At 57.3% G+C, this 27,931-nt stretch overlaps 2 protein-coding genes across 3 annotated transcripts; one reads left to right on the top strand and one right to left on the bottom strand.

Annotated features, from left to right (window-relative positions):
- Window positions 1-853: 853 nt before the first annotated feature.
- NMRAL1 (NmrA-like family domain containing 1) lies at window positions 854-5,996 on the bottom strand. 2 transcript variants are annotated; one of them, XM_014936276.1, is made up of 6 exons: window positions 5,569-5,996; window positions 5,299-5,364; window positions 4,408-4,646; window positions 3,359-3,608; window positions 2,667-2,857; window positions 854-1,316 (listed from the first exon to the last, which is right to left on the bottom strand). In XM_014936276.1, exons 2-6 carry the CDS (start codon window positions 5,336-5,338, stop codon window positions 1,146-1,148), a joined length of 891 nt encoding a protein of 296 aa, XP_014791762.1. In that variant the 5' UTR covers window positions 5,339-5,364; window positions 5,569-5,996; the 3' UTR covers window positions 854-1,145. The 2 variants fall into 2 exon arrangements, with proteins under 2 accessions (XP_014791762.1, XP_014791763.1); XM_014936277.1 differs by lacking the exon at window positions 5,569-5,996 and having other exon boundaries at window positions 5,299-5,461.
- Window positions 5,785-27,606, top strand: NLRC3 (NLR family, CARD domain containing 3). The gene is made up of 25 exons (XM_014936222.1): window positions 5,785-5,976; window positions 8,175-8,284; window positions 8,535-8,718; window positions 9,100-9,131; window positions 9,459-9,501; window positions 10,797-10,828; window positions 13,533-13,623; window positions 14,378-14,405; window positions 15,468-15,728; window positions 16,802-18,545; window positions 18,803-18,889; window positions 19,591-19,674; window positions 19,947-20,030; window positions 20,410-20,493; window positions 20,605-20,688; window positions 21,185-21,268; window positions 22,461-22,544; window positions 23,978-24,061; window positions 24,168-24,251; window positions 24,510-24,593; window positions 24,851-24,934; window positions 25,051-25,134; window positions 25,374-25,457; window positions 25,654-25,737; window positions 26,252-27,606. The coding sequence occupies exons 1-25, from the start codon at window positions 5,785-5,787 to the stop codon at window positions 26,340-26,342; spliced, it is 3,987 nt and encodes a 1,328-aa protein (XP_014791708.1). The 3' UTR covers window positions 26,343-27,606.
- Window positions 27,607-27,931: the final 325 nt, after the last annotated feature.

Below are 27,931 nucleotides of genomic sequence, written 5' to 3' on the forward strand. Positions count from 1 at the left end.
GCTTCTCAATGGGTACAAATTTTATCACCGAGCCCTTTGCCAGTTTGGGACAAAGCCTTTTATTACATTAGCACGACACCCATAGTGTAAATGATTGGTGAAAGCGTTGTTGTCTCTACGTGTGTGAGGATACAGGTGGATCACTCCTGCCCGGGGGGGTTGTGCTCTTTGCAGTGAGTATCGTGGTGGTTACCGTAGCCCGCTGTTGATAGTCACACCGTGCAGGTGCCATCAGCCCACCTACTAACCCACCAGTTCAACAGGGACGTGGCGTAGTCTTGCCCTTCTTAATTTGCCGAAATAAAGCACGCGTTGCCTCCTGATGAAGCTGTCTGTAAAGTGATTCTGTATCCATGTAAATAAGATGGACTTCATAAAGATATTTAACACGTGCTGTGCCTTGCTGCCTCGTCTGCTCTTCCAGCCTCCTGTCACCCCCCTTCCCCACCCCAGTCACAGGAATTAAGGTCTCAGAGAAGACAAGGAGATGTCATGAGGACTTCTCTGGTGGCTGCCACTGATTTTAAGCACAGTTGCAGAGTGCCAGGTGGTGTGAGCTGGAGGGGGGCGGGGGGGGAAGGAGCTTTTTAAGTCTTAATCTCTGCGGTTGGATAGTCTCAGAAAGGTTTTACTCGACTCACAAGAACAGTGCAGTTGCAGAGTGCCAGGTGGTGTGAGCTGGAGGGGGGGGGGGAAGGAGCTTTTTAAGTCTTAAATCCTACAGTTGGACGGTCTTGGAAAGGTTTTACTCGACTCACAAGAACAGTGAAGTGCTTTCTCTACACTTAAGGGCCCTGAGGCCCTACACCTTCAGCCCACGGAGTGGTGCTGCCTGCTCAGAGCTGCCTGGGGAAGAGGGAGATCCTGGGAAAACAACCCGCCACCACCCTACAACCCTGAAAACACCCAGAATCGCTAAAGAAACACCTCCCTGAAGATAGTGGGTAAAGGGTGTGCTTCTCCCACACGCCTCCTGCAGCCTTCCCTCCTGTTTGAGGTTCTCAACCCAGTTGCAGGAGAGCCCTGGAGCCCACGCATGGACCAAAGCTCTTCCCACCTCCTGCAGCATGGCTCAGCCTCCCTGGCCAGAGCCCGCTGCAGAAACTGGGGAGGAAGAGGAGGGAGGGAGGAAGAGGAGAGGGGGATCAGAAGGCGGCTTTGTTATCCGCCACCCACTGAGAGAAGGTGCGGGCCTTGGGGTTGAGTTTCATGGTGAGGTCCACGTTGCGGTCGGGCTTCATGGCGTAGAAGCGGAACATGGCAGCCATCTCCTTGGCCCCGGGGGAGCCGCCTTTCTCGTACTCCTCAGGGGAGAGCTGCAAAAAGAATGGGGCAGAGGGGGGAAAAATACCATTTTCAGAGGCTGTGGAGGCCTTTTCCTTCTGCCTTGCGGAGAAGCTGAAGAGCTGTGGGGCTGTTTGCACTGGTGAGGAGGGCTCTGCTGCTCACTTGGGGTTGTATAAAGGAAAATCTTCTCCAGAGCCCAGTGGTGGGAGGTGGGATGAAGCAGAGCACTGTCTCATGGTCAGTCCTGACCCCAGCCCTCCCCAAAGCCCACCCTTCCTCCAAGTGCAGTGTGAGAAGGGGTCAAGGCAGTGGTGAAATCACGCTGCAGAGGCTCAGCAGCTTGTTCTGGGTCTGTCCCCAGCCTGTTGCCCCCCCAAAAGTGGCAGCCACCAGCAGGGCAGTGCCACCGAGCACCCTGCAGTTGTTCCCCACCTGGCTGGGAACACTCCAGCACCCGGCTCTGTCACCCAGCAGGGGCCTGGAGCAGCCACGAGGGAGCCCTTTCTCTGCACGGGGGCACAAAGCATGGCTCAGAGGTTCCAGAAACCAGGATCCAGGAGATCTCTGGAGATCCTGAGCAACCCAGGCTGGTAGCCCAGCACCCGCCCTCCCTGCCCCAAGAGAAGGGTGACACCCACCGCTTCTGTGCTGGGGCCCTGGGAAGAAAAGAGCTGCATATTTGTCCCTGGGAGAGGAGAGCAGAGCAGGACCTGCAGGGAGCATCCGAGATGCTTTGTTTCTGCTGGCACAAGCTTTGCTCTCACAGGGAGGTACCGCACCCCTTGCCCATTGTACCTCCTGCCCCAAGGGAGCAGCCACAGCCAAACAAAAAGAAGTCTTGGGGCGAGGGAGAGGCGCCAGGAGCGCTGTCAGGGTGACACAGCAAACCTGCTGAAGGAGGGGCAGGCACCAGAGACCTGTTCTGTAGGTGCCACTGCCTGGGTTGGGGCTCTTCTGGAGACCTCCGGTTCCAGTTATCCCTCAGAGCCAGGCACGGACCTGCCTGGGCACACCCATGCTCTCCAGAAGCATTGTCCCAATGACAATACCAACAAGGTGGCTTTGGGGTCACTGTGTGCTCCAGCTCCACACAGGGGCAGCGGGACTCATCCTGGACACCAGCTGGGTCGTACCAAACCCTTACACCAAGTTACAAGGTCCCTCCACCCCAACAGCTCCTGACTGGGACGCTCATTTTGTCACTGCTGTCCCTTCTCAGCCCCCATACAGGACCCCCCATGATTCCAGCCCAACAGGAGAGGCTGGGAGTGCTGCTGCCAGGCCTGGGCAGGGACCTGTGGAGGATCTAGCTGTTGGGAATGTGCAAGGATGGTCTCACCACCTCAAGAACATCACAAACACCAAGGGACACCTCCTACCTTGCTGGCTTTCACGGTCTTGCCCGTCTGCTGGGAGAGGACGGCGGCGTACTCTGCCTCGGTGAGCTTCCCCGTGCTAAGCCCGATCATTCGGCCAACGTACTCTTCCGGGGACTTCAGCAGGGAAACCACAACAGGCCCCATGTCCTCCACCGCCATCCCATCCATGGGGGTGTCCCCCATGGGCAGTGCTGTATGGGAGAGATTGATTTCGGTCAGAGAACAGCCTAGCTCCGAGGAGGTGGAGCTGGAGATTTTTGGCACCCAGGCTCTTAACATGAGGTGAGGAAGAACCAAGAGCATCCCATCTCATGGCAAGCCAGGAGAGCACCTGTAGGGCTGAGCTAAGAGACCACAAGCAGCACCGTGACTCTCACACATGGACAGCCCTAACTCCGACATCCCAGCTGCAGGGAGGAGGGGGCTCCAGAAACACTCTGGGACACACAGAGCAGCCCTCAGCACTGGAGACAGGACTGGGACCTCACCGGTTTCTTGCAGGCCACCAGAGAGGTCTGAAGGACCATAAAACGTAGCTGCAACTCGCTGTGGCCAAGTTGGCACAGGCCTGTTTTCCCCATCAGCCTGCAGCCCCAGTGGTTCCTCCACCCCTCAGTGAGCCTGTGCCCAGGGGGAGCACAGAGATGAGAACTACAGGACAGTGACCCGGAGAGCCAGAGGTCCCATCTTACCCAGGACATAGCTATCTCCCTGCGGGGCCTTCTGTGGCTTGAAGGTGGAGAGGAAGTTCTCAAAGTAGAACGGCAATCGGACGGATGTGGCGTTAGCACCGATGTTCTGGAAGTACTCCTCCACCTCGCCTTTCCCGTCGAAGTGCTGCACCTCCAGCTGGCCCCCTGTCAGCTTCTTCACATTCTCCAGCCCACTGTACACCACGTGGCGCAGGCCCAGGCGCTTCGACAGGTCAGCAAGACGCTTTCCCTGGGTGACAGGTGAAGGTGGCCATGGAGACATGGAATGGGACACATGGGAGGTCTCATCATCCCCCCCAACTCCTTCCCCTTCATTGCTCTGGGCAGGTGGTGTCCAACACACGCCAGCTGAGAAAGGTCCTCAGCATCTGGCACCCCAAACTCCTCAGCTGGAACCAGGGCTGAGCAGACCCCACGAGGCCCATGAGTTCCCCAGGTGGAGCAGAGTCTTCTGCTGACATCATCCTACATCAGAAAGAACCACACACCCTCCACCTTTGGTGCAAGCACGCAAGCACCAGCCCTAAAGATTTGCCAGGGCCAACATACCTGCCCTGACAAATCTTATCTTTTGTTGGCTGCTGTGCAGGTGTGGCAATCGTCCCACCACGGGAAACCTGTCCTGGGGGTGAACACCGCCCTCGGGATTTCTGATACCACAGTGTATTTTGGCCCCAAAGTTGGAAGTGCAGAGATCTACAGTCCCAGCTCGGCCCCGGGAAGGCTCTGCAGAGCCAAATCTTTCCACTCCTGCTACTCTGACTCCCCGGCAGCGCTCTCTGACACACCAACTCTTGTGGCACTTTGCAGCTTCCTGAAGGAAGCAGATCCTGGAGCCACCTGACCATGATGGAACAGGGAACAAGCTCTGGCTTTGCAAGAACTGGGACCTGGTTTGTTTGTGAGGCCTCCAGACTTTTCCAGACTGGCCACTTGAACCATCAGGGCTGCATTAAGAGCTGTTCCCATCCATGACCCCTCTCCCAGGTCATTCCACACATGGTCCCAGTTAAAGCAATCACAGGTACCTGTGCGATTTCTTTCTCTTTGCTGCCGTGCTCCCAGAAGTTGGTGACAACAAAGGCTCCGTAAGCACCCTTCAAGGCCAGCTCCAGGGATGGCTCATCGTCCAGATCCGCCTTCACCACCTCAGCTCCTTTCTGCTTCAGCTCCTCTGCCTCCTTCTTCACGGGGTTCCGTGTCACCGCACGGACCTTAAAGGTCCCATCTTCCAGCAGAGCCCGGGCCACGCGGCCCCCCTGAGCCCCTGTAGGTGCAGACCTGGTCAGAGCCCCATCTCCCCACAGGGCTCTGCTGATAAAGGGAGCTGGGACCAGCTGGGGCTGTGGGATGGAGCCGTCTGATCCCCGCTCTCCCTGGGGCACAGTTGGTTTAGAATGACAACTTTTAAACAGCTGAGTCCATGGCAGTTTCAGCTTCTCTTTCTCCTTCCAGCCCCTCAAGGGGCTCCAGAAAAGCTGGGGAGGGACTCTGGAGGAGGGAGGGGAGCCCTAGGAGAAGGGGGAAGGGTTTGACCCTGCAAGAGGGGAGATGGAGCTGAGCTGTGGGGAAGAACTTGTTTGGTGTGAGGGTGGTGAGAGCCTGGCCCAGGTTGCCCCAAGAAGCTGTGGCTGCCCCATCCCTGGAGGGGTTCAAGGGCAAGTTGGAGGGGGCTTGGAGCAACCTGGTCTGGTGGGAGGTGTCCCTGCCCAGGACAGGGGGTGGCACTGGGTGGGCTTTAAGGTCCCTTCCAACCCAAACCAGTCTATGGCCCCCTGACCCTCCGCTGGGCCCCAGAGCCCGGGTGGCCTGAAAGTTCCCCCTGCCTTGTGCTGGGGGGGTCCGAAGCCCCTCTTCCCCTCTCCTCCCACCCGGGGACCCACTCCCCCTCCCCCAAAACCCCTTCCCCGGGCACTCACCGGTCGCCCCGAACACCACGATCAGTTTCTTCCCAGCCATGAGGCAACGCCGCCGGTCCCGGGGCTCTGCCGGGGCGAGAATCGGGGAGGTCGGACCACCGTGCGGGCCCGGCGAGGCCACCGCTCGGGGGGGACCTTCCCGGGACACGGGAGGGGGGCAGCGAGGGCGGGGGAAGGACCGGGGAGGCTGCGGGGACCCACCGCCGGGCTGGACGGGGGGCAAGGGCGGCGCGGAGCCGCGGCCCCTCAGGGCGGCGGGGGTATCCTCACCTCACTTTGGCTCGGTTCGGTTGGACTCGGCTCGGTTCGGCTAGACCCGGCTCGCTTCGGCTGGACCTCGGCTCGACCCTACAGCGTTCGGCTCGGTTCGGTTCTGCTCGCCTCCTCCCCGGCTCCGCTCGGAGGTGTCCGGCTGGGCGGGCCTCACCTGTCCATCCCGCCCACCTGGCCACGCCCACCCCCGCCTGGCCACGCCCACCCGGCAGGATGCAGGGGACCTCGGCCGGCCACCTCGGAGCATCCATGGACCGGGCCACCCTCTTCGTCCTCGGTCACCCGACGGCCACCGCCCAACCAGCCCCTCCCGAGGTCGCTAGGGGCTGTGCCCCCCCACCCCGGCGGCCTCCTGAGGCTCACAGACCCCCGCGCTGCAGTAGCAGGAGGGTCACGGGTCCTCTGGTACCCTGCTCCCCATGTTTCATAGAACTGTCAAGGTTGGAAGGGACCTTTAGCATCATCGAGTCCAACCATCAACCCAGCACTGCCAAACCCACCACTGAGCCATGTCCCTCAGCACCACCTCTGCCCAGCTGTTAAATCCCTCCAGGGATGGTGACTCCACCACTGCCCTGGGCAGCATCTTCCAAGGCTTCACAACCCTCGTGGTGAAGACATTTTTCCAAATATCCATCCTAAACCTCCCCTGGTGCAACTTGAGGCTGTTTCCTTTTGTTCCATCGCCTGTTCCTTGGGAGAAGAGACCGATCCCCCCCGGCTACACCCTCCTTTCAGGGAGTTGGAGAGAGCGAGAAGGTCTCCCCTCAGCCTCCTTTTCTCCAGGCTGAACATCCCCAGCTCCCTCAGCTGCTCCTCACAAGACTTGTGCTCCAGACCCCTCACCTGCCCTTCTCTGGACTCAGGGTGGGAACTCGGCTGGGGTTCCTTGGGCTGGGAACCTGGCTGTTCCCCAGGAGCATCCCCCCTGCTCCCCCTGGAGATGGGGCGGTTCGTTATCCTCAGGAGAATGACTTCTGCATCCTGCTGAGCTCAGGGGACAGTCCCTGATCACCCCTTTGCCAGGCAACCCGGGCCAGCAAAACAAGCAGAGGCGTCTCTGGGGCTTTTCTAACCACCCCCGTGACTTCTGTTCCACCTCAGGGGGGGTTAGAGATGCCGAGCAAGGGCTGTGATCAGGGTCAAAATCATCATAAGGTTGAACTTCGTAAATATGTCGGGAAATTTGGGTTTGAATCAAATAAACAGCCCAGAAAATCCATGAGGGGTGTGTTATATACAGTTGCAAAGAAATAACTCAGATGCATTAATTAACATAAATGAATAATTGTGAAAGCCCAAGGTACAGCCCCAACTGGGGCTTCTGCACAGTCATTTTTGGATGTGAGGGATCTTTAGTTACAGCTTATTGGGAAGGTCCGATACATATGGGACTTCCCAGATGCCACCTCCTCTTGAAACCAGCCTCCTGACCAGGTGGGAAATCACCAACAGACCAAGCCCTTGAGAGAGGACCAGGTTGCCCCAAGAAGCTGTGGCTGCCCCATCCCTGGAGGGGTTGAAGGGCAGGTTGGAGGGGGCTTGGAGCAACGTGGTGTGGTGTGAGGTGTCCCTGCCCAGGGCAGGGGGTGGTACTGGGTGGGATTTAAGGTCCCTTCAACCCAAACCATTCCATGATTTTATGAAAGGTTTTAACCCCTTACTGAGTGCAGCCCTAGGACCAGCAGAGAGCAATCCCCGGGAGACACACAGCCCACAGCTATGGCTGGAAGCCCAAACTTCTACTTGCCTCCACCTCTCCTCCCCAAACACTCTTCACCCCATGCAGATGACCCGGCTGTGAGCCCAGCCTGTCCCACACCAGCTCTCCACCGTGAGAGCTCCATCACCTCCAACATCATCTCCACCATCAGTCATCAACCCCCCCTCAGCTAGACCTGATGAAGATGTGCAATTACAGATTTAGATGTAGCTTAATTAGAGCAACATTTTAGGTACAAACAGACCCCACCAGGGCAGATCTTCCAACAGGATGGGCTATTTCCATCACTGACTTCTGCTTACTCTGATCTCTCCCAAACCACACCATCAGGAGGAGCTTTTGGCCAGAAAAACAAGCCTCTGAGAATAAAACAGGTGACAAATACCACCGCGGTGTGCGATTATCCCATTTTTTGGTGGGATGTGCTTCCCCCCTCCCCTGGGCACGGTGGCTCTGCCCTGGGACTCATGAAAAGCAGATTTACTTGCCCTGGGTCTCAGTCCTGCTGTGCCACCCTGCCCCACCTGCCTCCAGGGGACCTCTCTGCTCAGCATCTCCAAACTAACAGGATTTGCCTAAACGTCAGCAAAACCTGCTTTAGGATTTACAAATTAAGGTGTTTTTGTTTTTTTTTTTTTCTAGGACAAAAATGGGAAAAAACAATCAATCCCACTTGCCTGAGTGGAGCTGGGGAGGGCAGCTCCTGCTGGTCCTGCTGGTGTGGTGGCTCTGGTTCCTCCTCGGATGCGGCCGCAGCGCTGCTGGGTGCCACGCCATCCACCTCTTCTCACCCACCATTCCAGGGAACCCTCAGCACTGCCAGGAAAATGGCCTCGGAGCAAGGAAAGTTTATTCCTGCCCCTTTATTCCGCTCTTTCAGAATTTGCTCGTGGAAACACTTCCACGCACGGTCCAGCAAAGGGCAAAGCTGCTGCAGCACCAGCCTCTTCCCCGGATCTTCCCAGCGTTCCTGGCCAGTGAGGTGGGCATGTAGGAAAAAACCCTCGGCTCTCCCAGACCAGGTTGAGCTCATGGCCTTATTTTGAGGGAATTCCTTGTAATTTGGGCATTGGGCAGCCTGGTTTTGTGGCTCAGCCAGGAGAAAGCAGCCGAGGTTGGGGAAACGGCCACGCACCGAGCATCCCACCAGCACAGACCCACCGGCGGGGGGTCACGCAGGCTCCGGGCCGTCCCCACACGCTGGTGTTTTTCAGCAGATAATTCGCATCAATTTGCATAGGCGGCAGCTCCGCGCTGACAGGAAGGAAGGTCGAGCGAGACCCGGGGCGCAGGAAGAGGCGAGGAGCAAACTGAAAGAGAGAAAAAGCCACCGGGCTGGAAACGGTGACAACGGGTGGCTGGGGAAGCCGGACCCACCTCCCCCAGGTGCTGCCCCGAGCATCACCCCCACCACCGGGTCCTCCGTGGGTCTACCAGGGCCTGAGGCCACCAGCCAGAGGGACTTTTTCTACCTTGAGCAACCAGGCGAGGAGGAGGAAGAAAAGCTCTGGGGATAAAGAGCGGGGGCCTGGAGGGGCTGCATCCTCCCACCACGATGAGGATGCCCTCCCTGTTCTCCTGCTCCCACCTGGCCCTGGGGAAGGTGGCACAAAGCCCAGGTAAGCTTCTGGGGGGGCTTTGGAGAGGTAGGGGGAGAAGGGGAGGTGTCACTCGGCCCTCCCCTGTGGGATCAAGCTGCTGCAGATCCCTTGCTGCCACCGCCACGTGAAATGGAGTCGCTGGGCCCACACGTGGTGAGGCCACGAGCTGGGCAGAAGGTCCCTGGGACGGGCAAGAGGTGACAGACCACCAGCAGCAGCCGGAAGAGCAGGCTGGTGTGGCACGGCCATGGCTGCTGCTTGGTGGCGCACGGCGCCGAGTCCTCCTGAGTGATGGAGACGCGGGGGGGACCTCGTGGAGGGGGGACCTGGCACTTGTCACACATCCTGTCCCCGTGCCTGCTGCCAGCTGCCCAGAGGTGCAGGCAGCCGTGGGCAGGGTGCCCTGCCCACACAACGCCTCTCCACCTCGTGCAGCGCCAGCTTTTGCCTCCATCTTAATGTCATCTTTATGGCCTCAAGTTGCGCCAGGGGAGGTTCAGGCTGGATATTAGGAAAAATTTTTTCACTGAAAGGGTTCTCAGACCTTGGATTGGGCTGCCCAGGGAGGTGGTTGAGGCCCCATCCCTGGAGGTGTTCAAAAGCCGGGTTGATGTAGTGCTGGGAGGTCTGGTTTAGTGATGATGCTCCTTGTTTGTTGTGCGGGTGTCTATTTTTGTCAGTTAGGTTGACGGTTGGACAAGATGATCTTGAAGGTCCCTTCCAACCTAGAAGATTCTGTGATTCTGTCATTTACTGAATTCATTCCACTCCAAAACCATCCCCAAAACCATCCAAAAAAACCCCCAGGAAGTACGCAAATGGAAAAGGGGGAGGTTAGTGATGTACCTGCCCGTGGCACGTAAAACCATCCCCAAAACCATCCCAAAAAACCCTCAGTATGTACCACAAGTGGAAAAGGAGGAGGTTAGTGATGTACCTGCCCGTGGCACGGTGCAGAGCTGCACCTACAGAGCGAGGCAGCATCCTGGGGCTGTCAGACCTTGAAGCCCAGAGCTGCACCCCCACGTCCCCCTTGGGGAACAGGGCTCATGGCGCCTTCCCAGAGCTCAGCCGGAGGGACCAGTGACACCGAGGTCTCCAAAGCTGCAGTTGGGGCCTTCTTCAGCCCTTTTCCCTGCAGGGGATGTGCAGGGCCCGGAGGCGCAGGGAGCGGGTCGATGTGATGGAGCTCAGCAGAGGACACGCGGCCGTGCCCAGTGGCTCTGCACCCAGAGCACAGGCACGGAGCCTGGGCCAGGCTGGAATTCGTCACCGCATTAGGCTTAATCCTGCTGTTGTTTAAGCACTCTAAGGTCATTAAGGGCACTAGGTATCCTATAGGTACGGGGAGGGGACCAGCTGGAGCACTGGCTGGGTGCTGTCACCCACTGAGACGTCACCAGTGGCCAGGGTTTGACCGTGGCATGGAAAGGTCACCCAAAGCTGAAGGCTCACTTCTCTCTGAAATTAGCTTCGTTTTCACCCATTTGGCATTACCTGTAGATTGATCTTTGCCTTTCCTTGGTGAGATCTGCTGCTGCCATTCAGCCCGGGTGTCCTCCACGGCTCCTCGCCTCCACAACTCGCTATTTAAATCCTGCTGTGTCTGGGCTGGGTTATTCTGTTGAGGATTTGGGGAAAAAAACCACAACAAATTAACACAGGGGGTCACTCTTTATTCACAATAAATTTGCTAGCATTAAACCCAGACCAAAATAAATAGGACTGCTTCTGAAAGTCATATCTAAACTGGCTAAAAACTATCTAAATGAATTACCTGCAAATCTGCAAGTTTCATAATTGGGTATAATGCAAAACGTTTGCTTAATTAACGTAAATTAACGAGGTGAATTCTTTTCCATTCTGCCAAAAGGTGGCAGCCTGTATCCTGTATCCTTCAGGACCTGCTCAACTCCTGGGTTGACGGGGAACGGTTGGAGATGTTGGCTCAGCCAGGCTCCGTTCAGGGTGGATACAAAACCAAAAAGGGCAGGAGAAAGAAATAAGAAGAAAATAAGAAATAAGAGAGAGGAGGGGGGGTGTTGGTAAAGGAGCCTGAGATTCGCCGGAGGAAGCCCGGGGTGTCAGGAAGTGGTGGGAAGGTCTGGCGGGGCTGGTTTCTCTCATGTCTGGGGTGGGGAGACGGATGCCGCGCTGCCGCCGGGGTGTCAACGGCGCCGAGAGGCATCACCCCAGGCTTTGCAGAGCTTGGAGGAACCGGGGCCATGCCAAACCTTGTGGTGATGGGACAGGGGAGAAGGCAAGGGCCGGGTTTCTGCATGTGTGGGGGCACGGAGCTGCCCTGGAGCGGGCATTTCTCTGCCCCTTCAGGCACCTGCGTAACGATGCCATTATTAGTTTGTATAAAAAGCTGTAAACATACCTAAATGCTGCAGATCAGCCCGTTTTCTGACGTTTTCCTCTTGTGGCTCTGCAGTTGTCCAGGAGATCTTGCTTGGCACTTTGGTGCCCATCTAGACTTAGGCACCCTTCAGCCCACCACAGCAGGTTGGGTCCCCAAGGTTCTTCTGCCTGGACAGCCCTGTTCAAGGTGACAACCAGCGTCCCCTGATGCTGCTGGTGAATCCCCTATGGGGGAACAGCCATGGATGTCCCACTGCTAAGCCCGATGTCACCTCGGTGCTGCTGGTGGCTGCTGCGACAGCTCCTGGCGCAGGACAGTCCCAAGTCCTCAGCAGACTCCCAAAGCACAGGGTCATGGATCTGGTTTTTCGGGGGGGATGGCTGTCATATGAACACCAAAGCCACCTCCTGGTAGGAGGAAGACCTGAGAGGCCAGACAGAGCAGAGAGGAAGCAAATATCTGTTATCTCCAGCCATCTGAGATGTTGTGGCCATCTCAGGACTGCCCCTTCATCTCGGATCCCCTGGCAAGCTGCTTTTGGTCCACATTGGACTTCCAGGAGCAAAAGTGCGCGTACATAATTAGAGGCAGGGTTGAGCAGAAGCAGCTATGCGTAGGTCTGTGGTTCCCGGTGTCGATGCCAGGCAGTTTGAATCTTGGAGCAGCACACGTGGTGAGGAAAAACACAGCAGCTGCTTGGTAGAGGGCTTGTCTGTGCTCATGGTCAGGGACCTTCCAGCACCGTGGTTGTGGCTCCCAGGCACGGATTGGTTTGGGACATGGACTGTCTGCCCACAGGCCTGGTGGAACGTTGGGGTGGTGGGACATGGGGATGGTGGGAAGTAGGATTGACACTGCTGGAAGAACACATCAGCATTGACTGGACACCCTCAGGTGGGAGGATTTTCCCCTGGGCTGGGCTCTGGACTACAATAGGTGAAAAAAGCATTAACGCCAAGTTTTTGCCACCAAAATCCTCTATTTCCCTCGCCGGGGCTTGTAGACACCGTTCATCATTTTGGCTGGGTGGCCTCCCACTCTCCAGCTTCTTCTCCTGGCGCCCCAGGGGATGGAGGCAACAAAGCAGGGCAGACACAACCATCGCTGGATGGTGGCTTCTCTGGACACATGTCCCTGCTTGATCCTGGCCAAGCGATAGCTGCAAACCCAGGGCCAAGCTCCGTGCTCACAGGATGGCCATGGACACCACCTTCCAGCCCCAGGGAGGGTGACTCCAGCACTTCCAGAAGACAACTCATCTCAGCAGCCTCGGGATGGGCTGGGTCATATCCTGGAAACATCTCGGATCTTTGTAGGGGTTTCAGAGATTGGCCTTGGCTGGCCTCCACCCTTCAAACAGCTCTTCACCCTCCTGGGATGCAGCCTCCAGCATCACCTGAAACTTTTCCACTGGAAGCAATAAAAAAACCCATCAGCCACTGCATTATTTATTCCACTGCTTTATGAATTCTGCTGCCTGATATTCCTGGGGCTGATGCCTCTGCACGAGCTGCACGGTTTCCAGCAGCGGGATCACATTTTGAAGTAGCACCAGAGGACACCACCAAATAATCCGTGGTGTTGGAGCAGGCTTCCCCCATCAAAGGGGTTTTTCTGGCCCATCGTGCTGCAGAGGAAAGGCTGCAGGGAGCAGCAGCAAATCCCCCTTTCATTCTGGCTGCCTCCTTGGTTCCACACCGAAGATGAGAGACCCGGGGGCTGCTGCCTGCAAAGACTTAATTGAACTTTCCAGGCCAGTTAGAGACAAGAAGACATCAAAGGGTGAAAATTTTGCTGTGAATTGCTCACTGAGCTCCTCTAATTGGTGGCATCTTAATTGACCAGGCCAGTGCCTGGGGGGTGAAGAGCAAGGGGAGGTGCTGCTGCAGCCCTGCTGTTCCCTCTAAGGAGAAAAGGGCTTTGCTGTGGGGCCACCGTCACTGCCAGGGGGACCATGGACCTCTGCCACCGCTGAAACCAGGGGGTCAGAGCTGTGCAGCCGAGGAAGAGTGGAGGAACTCGGGTTTCCCTCCTGGATGGAAAAGATGTGGGTTCAGACCCAGCTACAACAGCACCCACCACCCCTATGAGGGCTTGTCCAAGCCACATGTGAAACCATCTGGGCAGGTGAGGATGGGCTTTGTCACCCAGTGCCCCTTGGACACTTACCCCGCTCTGTAGGAGGTGTTGCCAAGGAGTCTTCCTGTGAGATCCAGCCAGTAGGGTCTGTGAGGGCTCTGGGAGATGCTGTGCCTGGTCCTCCCTCCTGCAGCCTGGCCACCATCCGCACGGCTGGGATACTGCTGGTGGCTGAGCCCTTGTGTGCTCTGGTAGGAGAAACAGACCTCAGCACGGATGTCCTGGTAAGGAGATAAAGGGAAGAGTCTACAAATGGGACATCCCAAGTACCTTAACCTTGTGCTGTGGACCTAACCATGGACCAGAGACTCTACCAAGTTTCCCTGGTGAAGCTACATTTGTTCTTTTTTCCTGGAAGATCTTGGGTTTGACAAAAGAAAGTGCTACCTGGTCCTGTTGGCGAGGCTGCACCAAAGCCCCCACAGTGCCCACGTGCCACTGTGGAGTGGGTTTGGGCAAAGGCAATGCTGTCTGTGGGCAGGGACCTCCTTGAAGTGCCTCTGACTCATATGGATGGGGGTGATCGCGTGGATCTAGAGCATCCTGTAGGCCAGGTGGAGGTGAGGAAGGGATGCTGTGCCAGGCCGCGGGCACTGGGACACTGCATTTGCATCGCTGCCATGATGAGACAGCCCCTGGGGCTGAGAAGTTCCCACCTGGACATGGCCAGCTCCTGGAGATGACTTTGGGGCTGGTGGAGAGGCCATAGCACAGTGCCATCTGCTAACATAGGTGAAGCTGGGAGCACCCTCAGGCCTGGAGGCATTTCCCTCTCCACCTCTGCTCATAAAACAATTGGACTCAGTGAGCAGATACGCTTCTGAAAAATAAAACACCAAACCCTCAGTGTGGTTTGGCAGCAGCCGAGGGGGAGGGAGCAGGTAGATGCTCCTTCTCCAGGCGACGATTCAAGAGTGCTGCAAAAGTGGAGCATCTACAGAGCTCTCTGCAACAGGATGTGGTGTTGGCCACACTCAGCAAGCCCTGACGGAGGCTCTGGACGGTGGTGAGGTGGGTTTGAAACCGAAACGGGCTCTTCATCGCTCTATCTGCTGCCCCACAGCTTCCTTCACAACACAGAGGAGGAAAACACATGAGTGGTTCATGGCCCTGCTGTCCCTCTGGTGACAGCAATCACTGGGTGGCCCACGGATGACACGGGTGCATCGTCAGGGCAATTAATGCAATTAATTGCAGAAAGGCTCCGACATAAGTGGTGGTGGTGAAGGCACCAAGTTTGGGTTCCGTGAGGCCTGGGCACAGATGATGGTCCTGGCTCTTTCCCTGCCAGGTCCACAGCACCGTGGATTCTGGATTCTTAGCCAAAAACTGACAAAACGACCCTTGGTTCCACCACAGTCAGCACCACGTTAGCTCAAGGTGGACTCTTTCCCGTGCTGCTTCTCATGCTTTTCCTCTTCTTTCACCAGGAACATGGATAAAGGCTGAGGAGCCTCAACTGATGCTGTGAGCCAGCCTGGGGGACGCGGGGTGGTCCATGGGACGGCCGTGCTGCTGCCAACACAGCGTTCCTCACCCAGGGATCACCCATGTCACGGGAGGCCTCTGATGGAAGGTGAGTGGTGGCTGGGCAGCTGGAGACACATCATCTCGGTGGAGTTTTGGATTCAAATATGGGACAAGGTGGGAGATCAAGGCACGAGAGTTGACAGTGGTTTCTAGTCCAAGGATCTGGGGACCACTCTGCTGGCACAGGGGGAATGGCTGTCTCCAGAGACAAATGATCTTGCTCAGACTTTTACATCTGCATGGGCTTGGTTTCCAGGAGGAAATTTCATTTCATGATTGTGTTCTTCCGTTTCTTTGACTCCAATTTTGATAGCTGCTGCCTTCACCAAACATCTCCTAACAAAACAGCCTGCCACAGCTTTGGGATGGCATCATCTCAAAGAGGACTTTGGCAGGTCGCTCTGGAGGGCTCTAGTTTACCCTCTTGCTACCCTCAGAGTCAGATGGGCTGCTCCACTGCCACCTTTCCCCATCATCCCTGAGCAACATGCCCAGACCCTTGTTCAAGACTCAACTCTCCCGCTCTCCTCTTCCACAGAGGCTTGGATCAATCGCTACCGCAAGCAGCTGGTGAGGTCCATCTCACCGCAGTTCCTGGAGGAGATCATCTGCTACCTGCGGAAGCTGGACCTCCTCACGGTGGAGGAGGCCAGCCGGGCGCAGGAGGCCAGCTCCCTGCCCGAGCAGGTGAGGGCAGTGGTGGACATCCTGGCTGGCAAGGGCAGCTACGCCTCCCAGTCCCTGCAGAGCTTCATCGAGACCACCAATTCCCAGCTCTACCTTCACATCACTGTCTATGGTAGGCAGTCCACTTTGGACCCAACAAGGGGTGTTTGCACACATGTCCCGGCTGTGGGTGCTTGCTGGAACACCCCAAGATGTGCACAGATCTGGGCAACGTTGGCAGCTCCAATGGGAGTGTCCATGGAAGAGACAGTGCTGCCTCGGGGTCTCTGCTGGGGAAGGACACAGCCAGGGGGTGACAAGGACTCTCTACCACATCTGAGGGACCTTCCTGCAGATCCCTCACTGCCCTCAGCACACTTCTCTGGGCACCCCGAGGAGCCTTTAGTGTCCTCAACATCCAGATCACACCAGTCACTCCCAGCAGCTGCGCTGGGAACAGGGGGACAGCAGGAGGAGGACAGCTGGGCATCCCTGACCCCATCTATTGGTGGCTGCCCTAAATCCAGGCTCTCCTTGCAACCCTCTTGCCAGGAGACATTTCCCTTCTGGTCAGAAGGTTCCAGCTTTGGCTGGTGTCTCCTCTGACTCTCTCACAGCATCATCCCCTGCCTGTCCAGCCTTTGCTGGAGGGTTTAAATACTCTCTCCCAGGGGCCATGGTACCTGAGTCAGGTGAGCAGGACAGGTCCAGAGATGGTCACCAGCCAGGAGTCCAACTCATCAGACAAGTCCATAATGAGGCAGGGCTGAGGTCAAGCTGGGAAGTCAATCCAGAGGTCAGGGCCAGGTCCAGCTATGGCCATCAGGTTAAGGCATAGTTCAGCGGTCACCAGGCAAGCGCAGAGTGATGAGGCCCAAGATCAAGGTCCAGAAGAACAAGGTCCTGCAGGCACAGGCACAATGGTGCTGTAGATAAGTGCTCCTACAACATAGCTTAGGCAGGGGTTGAAGGCCCAGGGTTGAACTTAAATGGGCTCCTGGACCGATGGGGTGAGGCTGGTCAGGGCCATTTAAGCCTATTAGTGCCCTCCAGGCTCTGGCATGTACCTTCTTGCCTGGACGTGAGGGCTCTGTGCAGCTTCCCCTCTGTGTGGGAACAGCAGAAAAGTGAAGCAGCATCCCTCATTTGCATTTGTGGTTACCATCCTCCTCCTCACCCCTCACCGTTTCATTTCTCTCTGTGCAGAACCCATGGTGCAGAAGCACCTGGAGAGCCTCCAAAACTACTATGGGAACGGCTTGGAGACAGGTCCCCTCCAGCGACTCACCAACCTGCTCCTGGTGGAAGGCCTGACTGATATCCAGCAGAAGGAGCATGACATCCTGCAGATTGAAGCCACCAAAGGCCTACGAAATGCATCCAAGAGCATCCCTCTAGAGAAGCTCTTCCTGCCTCTCTCCAAGGTCAGCATCCCACCCCGGATCTCTGTCACCATCGGAGTGGCCGGGATTGGCAAAAGCACACTGGTGAAGCTGTTTGTCTACACCTGGGCAAAGGGGGAGATCAACAGGGACATCATCTTTGTGCTGCCCCTCACCTTCCGGGAGCTCAACACCTACGAGAAGCTCTCTGCAGAAAGGCTCATCTGCCTGGCCTTTCCTCACATCACCGAGCCCAACTGCATCTGGGCGGGAGCCGCCAGGACCCTCCTCATCCTCGACGGCTTGGATGAGTTCAAGACTCCTTTGGATTTTTCCAACACGGTAGTATGCACCGATCCCAAAAAGGAGATCCAGGTGGACAACCTGATCACCAACATTATACGTGGCAACCTGCTGCAGGAGGCTTCTGTCTGGGTCACGTCGCGGCCAACGGCAGCCAGCCAAATCCCCGGCGGCCTTGTCGACCGGATGACGGAAATACGAGGGTTTGGAGCTGCAGAGATGAAGGACTTCTTGGACCAGATGTTCCTTGACAACAGAGACTTATCCGGCCAGGTCTTGCGTCACATCAGGGCTAACAGGTCCTTACACGTCATGTGCACTGTTCCTGGCTTTTGCTGGATTTCTGGCTCCTCCATCGGTTATTACCTAAAAACCAGCACCGATCAATCCCAAGAAACACCCGTGGTCCCCAGGACGCTATCAGAAATCTACTCCTACTATTTTAAGATGGCTCTGAGCAGCGACTGGCCAGAAAAGCCGAGAGAAACCCTCAGGATCGAGCAGGCTGTGAACAACAGCAAGAAGATCGTGGGCAGCCTGGGCAGACTGGCCTTCTACGGGCTGCTCAAAAAGAAATACGTGTTTTACGAGCCGGACATGAAGGCGTACGGCATCGACCTCTCCTTGCTGCAGAGCAGCTTGTGCAGCCGGCTCCTGCTCAAGGAGGAGATGCAGTCCTTCACGGCCTACTACTTCTCCCACTTAACCATCCAGGAGTTTCTAGCAGCTATTTATTATTACACGGCAGCGAAACGGGCACTATTTGACCTTTTCACGGAGAGCGGGATGTCCTGGCCCAAGTTGGGCTTCCTCAACCACTTCAAGAGCGCTGTTCAGAAGTCGCTGCAGGCAGAGGACAGGCAGCTGGACATCTTTGTGCGTTTTCTCTCCGGGCTCCTCTCCCCACAGGTGAACAAGCTGCTCTCTGGGTGGCTGCTGGTGAAGGACGAGCACAACAGCTTCAGGAGCCAAGCCATCAGCTTCCTCCAGGGCTGCCTGAACACCAACTATGACATCTCCTCGCGGACAGTGAACACCATGCACTGCCTGTATGAAATTCAGCACACGGAGATCGCCAAGACTGTGGAAGAAGCCATGAAGAATGAGAGCTTGGCCGGGAAGCTCACCCCCGTGAACTGCTCTGCCCTGGCTTATCTCCTGCAGGTCTCTGACGTCTGCACGGAGGAGACAAACCTCTCCAACTGCCTCACCTACAACGTCTGTAAGAGCCTGCTCTCCCAGCTCCTCTTCTGCCACAACCTCAGGTGAGTCCTGGTTGGATTGCACCAGGAGAAGTAAGTAGGGATGCTGGGCTGTGACTCAAAATCCCGGGTGTCGATGGGAGACATGGGCCACCAACATTGTCCCTCAGCAGAGAAATCTCCTAGGGATGCCTCTGATGCAGCTCTGCTTCTCTCTTGAGTTTTTCCACCTGTGATAGGCAGATGTCACGGGAGGGTAGTCCTTTCTCCACTTTGTTCTCCACATGCTTGCTTTTGCTCTCTCTTTGTGTCTTCCCCAGGCTGGACAATAACCAGTTTAAGGACAACGTGATGGAGCTGCTTGGCAGCGTGCTGAGTGTGAAGGACTGCCAGATCCAGAAGCTCAGGTAGGAGCTGGCCCAGGGCAGATGGGCTGCTCCCGGGGACGCAGAGCAGAGTTGGGGGCATCTCAAAACCAGGGTGAGGGTCCTGGCCCAGGAATGTCTCTCCCACTGGCTCCTCAGGGTGCCTAGTGACAAGGACAACCCCACATGATCTCCTGCACCCAGGCAAGGTGCCCTTACCCTCTGTGTCCTCATGGTGGCTGGGCAGGCTGTCTCACCCAGCCTTCCTGGGACTACTTCCTCCTCGCTGGTCCTAAAAAACAACGTAGAAATCCATGGGTTATGCCCCACAAACTGCTTCCCAAGGTCACGGCTGTTTGCTGGACACCCGAGGCTCCACACGGAGCACCTAATGTATGGAGGGGATGGGCTCCTGAGCCCCCCACCGGGAGGTGCCCACTTTCCTCACCTCCCTCCCCTTCTTCATGGCTGAACAGAGTCCCCCACGCTGTGATCGGAATTCCCTTTTCATGACACCAATGAATTTTAAGTCGAAAAACTCCCCTTCCACCCCTGCCTGAGGTCCAGCCCAGGAGAGCAGACCTCGGAGCACCCACCACTTTGCATGGTTGTGCCACAAACGAAATGTTCCCCATGGCTTTCCTCTGCTCACCCATCCCAGCTGCCTCCTGGAACATGCCAGGGGCTGCAAAAGCCTCTTTCTTCCCCTGAAAAATACCTGATTTTCTTTTTTTTCCGGGCAGCTTGGCAGAAAATCAGATCAGCAACAAGGGAGCCAAAGCACTGGCCAGGTCACTGATGGTGAACAGGAGCCTGATGGTGCTGGAGTAAGTGTTTCCCCTTTGCCAGTTCCTGCCACTCACACCATTCCCATGGCCGCAGCGGGGCCGGATCCCACCCAGCCTGACCAAGCTGGGGAGGGTCTCCAGCCCCCAAAGCCACCACTGCTCAAGAGGTGAATGTAACTCTTGTGAGCTGCCGGCCTGTTGTCCCACCTCAGCAGTGCCGGAGATTGTGCCACATGGAGGGATTTGGCTTAAACTGGGCAGAGGCCACTCCAGCTTTGCTAAATTTGGTTTTTCTGCCCATCTCACCCCAGCCTGAGGAGCAACTCCATCGGCCCCACCGGAGCAAAAGCACTAGCTGATGCGCTGAAAAAAAACCAAGTCCTGCTCTCCCTCAAGTAAGTCTTAACTTCTGCTCTTCTCAACTTCTCAACTCTTCTGAAGTAAGTTTCCGGGAGCAGATCCCCAGGACAAACTCCCCTCCAGCCCTCTCCTGTCCCATCGAGGTTTTCCCCACCTTGAGGATCAGCATGTGGGGAGACCCTGGGCACAACCTGGTTGGGTTGTGCTGGGCAACAAGTATGAGTGCAGCCAGCAGAGACCTGGTGACCATGGGCCAGAGACGTTGGGACCTTCTGCCTCTCAGCTGGTGGAGGTGGAGGTCCATGTCAAGGTCCATCCCCCACGCAAGGTCCAACCTCTCACACCAGGGATGAGGGCAAGCAAATGCCTGAGCAGATGAACACTGGGCATAGCTTTGCTCCTCTCTCCTCGCAGCCTGCAGCACAACACCATCAAGGAGGATGGTGCCACCTTCCTGGCTGAGGCCCTGTTGACCAACCGCAGGCTGACAACCCTACAGTGAGTGACCACGACCTGCTCTCTCTCCTCTCCCAGCCACCCAGCAGACCAAGGTGCCACTGATGGGGAAGTGGCACCCCATACTCATGGGTCCTCTCCTCACCTTTGCAGCCTGCAGAAGAACGCCATCGGAGCCCAGGGTGCCAGGAAGATAGCGGAGGCGCTGAAGCAGAACTGCAGCCTGAAGGAGCTGATGTAAGAGCGGCGTGAGGTGGAGGGATGGTGACACCAGCATCACATCTCCTAGGACCTGTGGGCAGAAGTGATGGGCAGGAGCTGGGCCATGCGATGGGGGCAGGGTGGACTCCACTAGCTTTGCCCGAGGGGGTTGGCGTGGGTGGAGGGGGCTCTTCAGGGATGCAGGGAGCCATGTATAGAACCCAGAGGCCAAGCCTGCCCTCCAGCAGAGGCAAGCGGCTGGTCTCCAAGCCCTGTGAATACATTAAAAGCTGAGTTTCAGCTCAAAACCAACGTACAAGAACAAAAGGTGTAGGGAGATTGGAAACGAGACCACAACAAGTTCATACTTACTGCTGGAGCTGAAGGAGCCTGGGGAGATGAATCCTTTGCCAGCAGATCCAAGGTGGTTGCAGCACGGCTGCAGGTAATGATTGTTCTTCCTCTCGTGTCTTAGACTTTCCAGCAACTCAGTAGGAGACAACGGCTCGGCGTTCTTCCTCTCATGTCTTAGACTCTCCAGCAACTCAGTAGGAGACAACGGCTCGGTTGCCTTGGCTGAAGCTCTGAAGGTGAATCACAGTCTGCAAAGCCTCGAGTAAGTCATAGGATGGTTTGCGTTGGAAGGGACCTTAAAGCTCATCCAATCCCACCCCCTGCCCTGGGCAGAGACACCTCCCACCACACCAGGTTGCTCCAAGCCCCCTCCAACCTGCCCTTGAACCCCTCCAGGGATGGGGCAGCCACAGCTTCTCGGGGCAACCTGAGGGGAAGAAGCTCATGGGATAGAAGGAGACGTAAATGGAGCAGAGCCTGCTCCAGACTTTCCACCCACTTCTGCGTCAACTGTCCACCCCCTGTTTTGGTGGTCCCCCCTCCATGCCTGGTCTCCTGCTTGCCCAGTAGAGCCCAGTCCAGCCTCCTCACTCCAGCATTACCCACTTCTGTGCCAACTGTCCACCCACTGTTTTGGTGGTCCCCCTTCCATGCCCGGTCTCCTGCTTGCCCAGCAGAGCCCAGTCCAGCCTCCTCACTCCAGCATCTCCCACCCACGCCAGGCTCCCTCCCCTGCCTCCAGAGCCCCTTGTACTGCCCCACGTACTGCCCCACATCCTCCCCACATCTCTCCCACCCCACGTTCCCTGGAGAGCCATGAGGCTGTGTGGGCTTGGAGCACCATGCAGCAGCTGGGCTGGCCCTGCTTCCACCAAGGGAGCGCTGAAGGAGTTAATCCTCAACCCAGACAATGATTTTTTTCTGCTTTTGGAGGATACGGGTAGTTTTAGGTCTTCTCTCTCAAAAGTGATGGGAATTGGCTAACAAGGAAGGTAACGAGCTGGGGACTGGCAGAGTCAGGGTGAGATGGTGTGACCTTCATCCCCCTTGAGAACGGCAGCCAGAGAGGACCATTCCTGCCACCCCTCCAAAGCAGAGGGCTGATGGCTCCTGGGGACAAGCTGCTGTTCCCTGGGTCCATCAAAGGACCCAAAGAGTGCAGGAACCGCACACCCAGCTGAGCCGGCAGCCGCAGTGACAGCTGGCTGGGGACACATCTGCCCCAAAGTGCCAGCAAACCCTGTCACCTCTGCTCAGTGGGACTGGTGCTCCAGGAGATGCTGATCCTCATCCGGCCCTTTAGCCTTGGCTCCCTCCTGCCTCCCGTGGCTGGGAGATGCACATTTCTCAGTAAAATGGGCAAATGGGCTCTTTTCACCCCAAACACGACACCGCAGCCTTTCTGTGATGCCAAGACTGGCCCCGTTTTTCATGCCTTGCCCCATTTTTCTCAGTCTCCAGAGCAACTCCATCAGCAGCACTGGGGTCACCGCGCTGACAGCAGCTCTCTGCTCCAACAAGGGACTCATCAGCCTCAAGTAAGTGACAGTCCCTCCTGCCACCCTGGCCAAAAGCTGCTGCTGGGACATAGGATGTGAGGACTTTTCCTTGTGCCTGGTTGTTTCCACAAGTGCTCCGGGACACGGAGAGCAGCCTCTGTCCCTCCTCTGGCTGTGAGCACCTTCCCTCCATCGTTAGCTTTCTCCCCTTGGGACACTGTCAGTTCAGCCATGTCTGGCAACGGAACAATGGCAGCAGGGATGGGACAAAGCCCTGGTGGCATCGGGGATGTAGGATGCACAGGGAATGGAGATGTAGGGAATGGAGATCCAGATGCTGATGATGGGGACACAGGGAATGGAGATCCAGATGCTGATGATGACGACACAGGGAATGGAGATCCAGATGCTGATGGGGACGCAGGGAATGGAGGTGCTGATGGGGATGTTGATGGGGATGGAGGGAATGGGGATGCAGATGGAGACCCAGATGGGGATGGAGGGAATGGGGATGCAGATGGAGACCCAGATGGGGATGGAGGGGATGGAGACCCAGATGGGGATGGAGGGGATGGAGACCCAGATGGGGATGGAGGGGATGGAGACCCAGATGGGGATGGAGGGGATGGAGACCCAGATGGGGATGGGGATGCAGGGAATGGAGACCCAGATGGGGATGGGGATGCAGGGAATGGAGACCCAGATGGGGATGGGGATGCAGGGAATGGAGACCCAGATGCAGATGGGGATGCAGGGAATGGAGACCCAGATGGGGATGGGGATGCAGGGAATGGAGACCCAGATGGGGATGGGGATGCAGGGAATGGAGACCCAGATGGAGATGGGGATGCAGGGAATGGAGACCCAGATGGGGATGGGGATGCAGGGAATGGAGACCCAGATGGGGATGGGGATGCAGGGAATGGAGACCCAGATGCAGATGGGGATGCAGGGAATGGAGACCCAGATGGGGATGGGGATGCAGGGAATGGAGACCCAGATGGGGATGGGGATGCAGGGAATGGAGACCCAGATGCAGATGGGGATGCAGGGAATGGAGACCCAGATGGGGATGGGGATGCAGGGAATGGAGACCCAGATGCGGATGGGGATGCAGGGAATGGAGACCCAGATGGGGATGGGGATGCAGGGAATGGAGACCCAGATGCGGATGGGGATGCAGGGAATGGAGACCCAGATGGGGATGGGGATGCAGGGAATGGAGACCCAGATGCAGATGGGGATGCAGGGAATGGAGACCCAGATGGGGATGGGGATGCAGGGAATGGAGACCCAGATGGGGATGGGGATGCAGGGAATGGAGACCCAGATGCAGATGGGGATGCAAGTCAGACAGGCTGCCCACTGCAATAGATGGTCTCAGCCCCAGAGCTGGGGGGCTAGGGGGGCTGTGGGAGAGCAGCCAAAGTCCTGCTTTGGCTACTCCTTCCCAGCCCCGTGTCTTTCCCCAGCCTGCGGGAGAACTCCATCAGCAAGGAGGGGGGCCCCGCCATCGCCCGCGCCCTGCGGACCAACAGCACCCTCAGGAAGCTGGAGTAAGTCCCGTGGGCCCCAGGAGGGCACCCACGCTGCCGTGCAGCCTTGCTGGAGTTGTCCCAAACTCCGTGTCCGTGACTCGTGTCCTCTGTCCCCTCCCTCCAGCTTGGCAGCGAACCTGCTCTACGACGAAGGCGGCAAGGCCATTGCTTTAGCCATGAAAGAGAACCGGGCACTCACCTCCCTCCAGTGAGTTCCTCTCTCCTTGGACCTGGGTGGTTTTGAAGCTCCTTGTGTGGATGTGGGGCAGGGAAAAATGCTCCCAGGCCTCGGGCTGTGAGATGGGGTCACCCTTCCATGGGAGGTGTGCTGTGCCATCCCGGATGGAGCCATGGGTCACCTCCCAACCTCCACCAGGCTGGATGGGAGTGGATGGGTGCTGAGTCTGCAGGGATTGGGGCATCCTCACAGCCCTGGACTTCACCTCCTCTATTGTCCTGTTTGCAGCTTGCAGTGGAACTTCATCCAGGCAAACACTGCCACGGCCCTGGCACAAGCACTACAGTCCAACAGCAACCTGGTCAGCCTTGAGTAAGTGGGGACATGGGTGGAGAGATCGTGGGCAGTGTCCTTGCCCAAGGATGCTGCTCCAGGGGAGGTGGCTTTGCCTGCTGCCTCCAGTCCATCCTGTGTCCCCATCACATGTCCCTGCCTGGGGATGCAGTAAGTGTTTGGTGGCCCAGGGACCACCCCAAGCCATGCACACTGTGTCCTGTGCTTGATGCCCCTCATAGACCCTGGCCCTGCTCCCGTGGGCCATGGGCAGAGGCAGGACGTGCGTGTCTTAGCTTGCAGGAGAATGCCATTGGAGACGAGGGAATGGCCGCCCTCTCCGCTGCACTGAAGGTCAACACAACCCTGGCAGATCTCCAGTGAGTATCCAAGCTGTGGCAGGGCCCTGGCATTGCAGCCTGTCTAATTAGCTTCTCTAATTAGCACACCACAGCTACCTCATGATGCATGCTGAAGGGTCCTTGTTCTCTTGCAGCCTGCAGGCGGCTTCATTTGGTGCAGATGGTGCCAAAGCCCTGGCAGAAGCCTTGATGGTCAACAAGAGCCTGCAGATCCTGGAGTAAGTGTTTGGTGGGGTCACCAAATCCCTCTGGTTGCGACACCACTCTTTGGGGGTGTCCAAGACCCTGATCCTTAGCTCAGCACCGCTTCCACCCTTGCATCGTGTCCTACCAGACTTGGCTTGCCTGTCCCATGACTCGCTGGCCTGAAGCCACCTCTCCCACCTCCTCCTCTTCCCCATGGACAGCATGGGGCCATCCCAGGCTGTCCTTCCTCACTGCCTGCCTTCCTCTGCAGCTTGCGGGGAAACTCCATTGGTGCGGCAGGGGCCAAGGCGATGGCCAACGCGCTGAAGGTGAACCGCAGCCTCCGCTGGCTCAAGTAAGTGTCCCACTCCCCAGGCTGGGAGCCAGAAAAGAGCTTTTCCAGACCTTCCAGTGAGGGGACGGCCAGGCCAGCAGCTCTCAGTGGGGCAAACTCCTCAGCTGGTGGCTTTTTGCAATGCCCACACCACGCTTTGCCTCCTGGTGGCCACATCTCCCTGGCTGGTGCTTTCTGACCCTCTCACCTCTCGCAGCCTGCAGGAAAACTCCCTGGGCATGGACGGAGCCATCTACATCGCCGCCGCTCTGAAGGGCAACCACGGCCTCACCTATGTGAAGTAAGTGGCTGCTGAGCTGGATGGTAAGGGCAGGGACAGGGGAGACCACTGGAACCATCAAGGGACCATCCCCATCACTGGCACTGCCCATTCCCGGCTGCCCCACAGAGACCACTGCAATGGGGCAGGGGGTAAGGGCATCCTGTGCTGCTCCTGGTGTGACAGCCACCACCCCTGCACAGCTCTAGACCCCACAGCCCCGCTCTGGGGATGTCTCTGGTGTGAAGAACCGCCCCAAATGCCACATAATCTCCAAAATATCACAAGGAAGGGCTGGCTCAGCCCCGCCAGCTCCCCCCCGCCAGCTCCCCATAGGGTTTTTCCACCTTCTCACCTGGCTGCCTCTGGGCTCTCAAACCCAGAGTCTCCTGTGGCCAGGGTCCCAGCAAGAGCTCCTGGATAGTGGGAGAAAGGTGCAGATAATGCTGGTGCAAAGCTGGGGAGCATCTCTTGTAGCCACCAAGGATCCTGCTTTGCCTCACGTCCAAGCCTGAACTCTTCTCCTTGCTCCCAGCCTGCAGGGGAACCACATTGGCCAGTCGGGAGCCAAGATGATCTTCGACGCCATCCGGACAAACTCACCCGACTGCGTTGTGGACGTGTGAGGGTGCCTGGCCACAGCCAGGAGGTGGCCTGGTGGGTCCCTTTGGCCAGTGTGCCCCCCAGGGAGCTGCTGGATTCTCTGCCCACCTGTCTCAGATGGGGCAAGGAGAGGTCCCGAGCTCCCCATCACGGCCCACGAGGAGCTGGGGCCTCTGGATCAGCAGCGCAGGAAGGTCAAGACTCACTGGTGTTGAAAGTTGGGGGATGCATGACCATGTCCCTGTTCATCCAGGCCCTGGGGGAGCTTCAAGGAACGGGTGAAATGGAAAAAGAAGGGAGGAGGGGGCAGATCCCACATCCTTCTTGGTTTTGTAGGTGATTCACCTGCCACCGCCGGTGGCAGCGACCCCCTCTGGTGATCTCCATGGGGTTACAGCCCCAGACCGGGTGCATCCTGACCGCCCTGGAGCTCTGCTCTCCTCCAGCCAAGGGTCCCAGTGCTTTGCTCCAACTCTTCTGCCTCTAGTTGTGGCAGGGATCCCAGGAGAAGGGGGTAAAACACAGGCAGGATTCACAGCCATCCTTTCTTGCCTGGCCCTGCAGGCTGCCCTTGGCATCTCAGAGGGAGGTGAGGTTTGCTGTCTCCTTGCTCAGAGGAGAGCGGTGCCCTGGACCTGGGCACTTCAGAGCAGGGTCCAAGGCAGCAAGTGTTTTGCCAGCCCTCAATAACAGGTTGGTGCTGGCCCAGCTGGCCTGAAGTGTTTGTTGGTGCTGTTCTTCATCAAAGAGAGAGACATCCCAAAGCATAAGATGGTTCCATCTAGAAAGACCTTGGAAAATAAAGAGCCCTTGGGAGAACAGGAGGAGGGTGAACATAAGAGGAACGGCACTGCACAAGGATGGGCCATCTCCAGCACACGTGTCTCGGTGCTACACCAGGACTGCCTTATCATGAAGTTCTGCCTCTCGAGTACAGGCTGGATTTCTTGGGTGTCCTGCTGCTGTCATCGGTGACAAGCTGTGTGACCTTGGGATGTGTCTTCCCAACGTCCCAACTGCAGGCAGGGTCCTCCCCTGGCAGGTCACCTTTTGGGCAGAGGTGCCAGGTGATGCCCTCGTGTGCGTGGCAGGGACCCAGACTCTCCAGAAGGTGCCAGGTTTGCAGGTGGGCCAGTAGCCAAACTACGCAACACCTCCCCAGAGCCCACCTCCAGCCACTGCCCCCTCTCCCACCTTCACCCCCACCAGAGCCCACCCCGAGCCACGCTGCTGCTGCAGGCAGGGACCTCTGTGGGCTGATCCTGGAGAAACGCTGGGTTGAGCTGTGCGAGTTGTACATACTGGGAAATAAATTGGTTCCTAGCCGAGAAGATGCCTTGCACTGCCTTCCTCTCTTGGTCATGGGCCATGGCTTAGGAGGTCTGGGATGCGCTGCGCTCCGCTGCCCCGGCTGCGGACCCCATGCCCTGTGCTGGTGTGACAAGAGGGCTCATGGCTTTTCCATAAGGCATCAGGATGCAGTGACATTGAGTGATTTAAGTCCTACCTCTTCCACCATTATTTCAGGGCAGACTGAGGCTCGGGTCCACCTCTGCCCAAAGCCTGTGTCTAATCCTGACCTGAAACATCACCTGAAACACCAACAGAGAGA

The sequence above is a fragment of the Calidris pugnax genome, unplaced genomic scaffold, assembly GCF_001431845.1.
Source record: "Calidris pugnax isolate Ruff unplaced genomic scaffold, ASM143184v1 scaffold17, whole genome shotgun sequence".
Classification (NCBI taxonomy): Eukaryota; Metazoa; Chordata; class Aves; order Charadriiformes; family Scolopacidae; genus Calidris; species Calidris pugnax.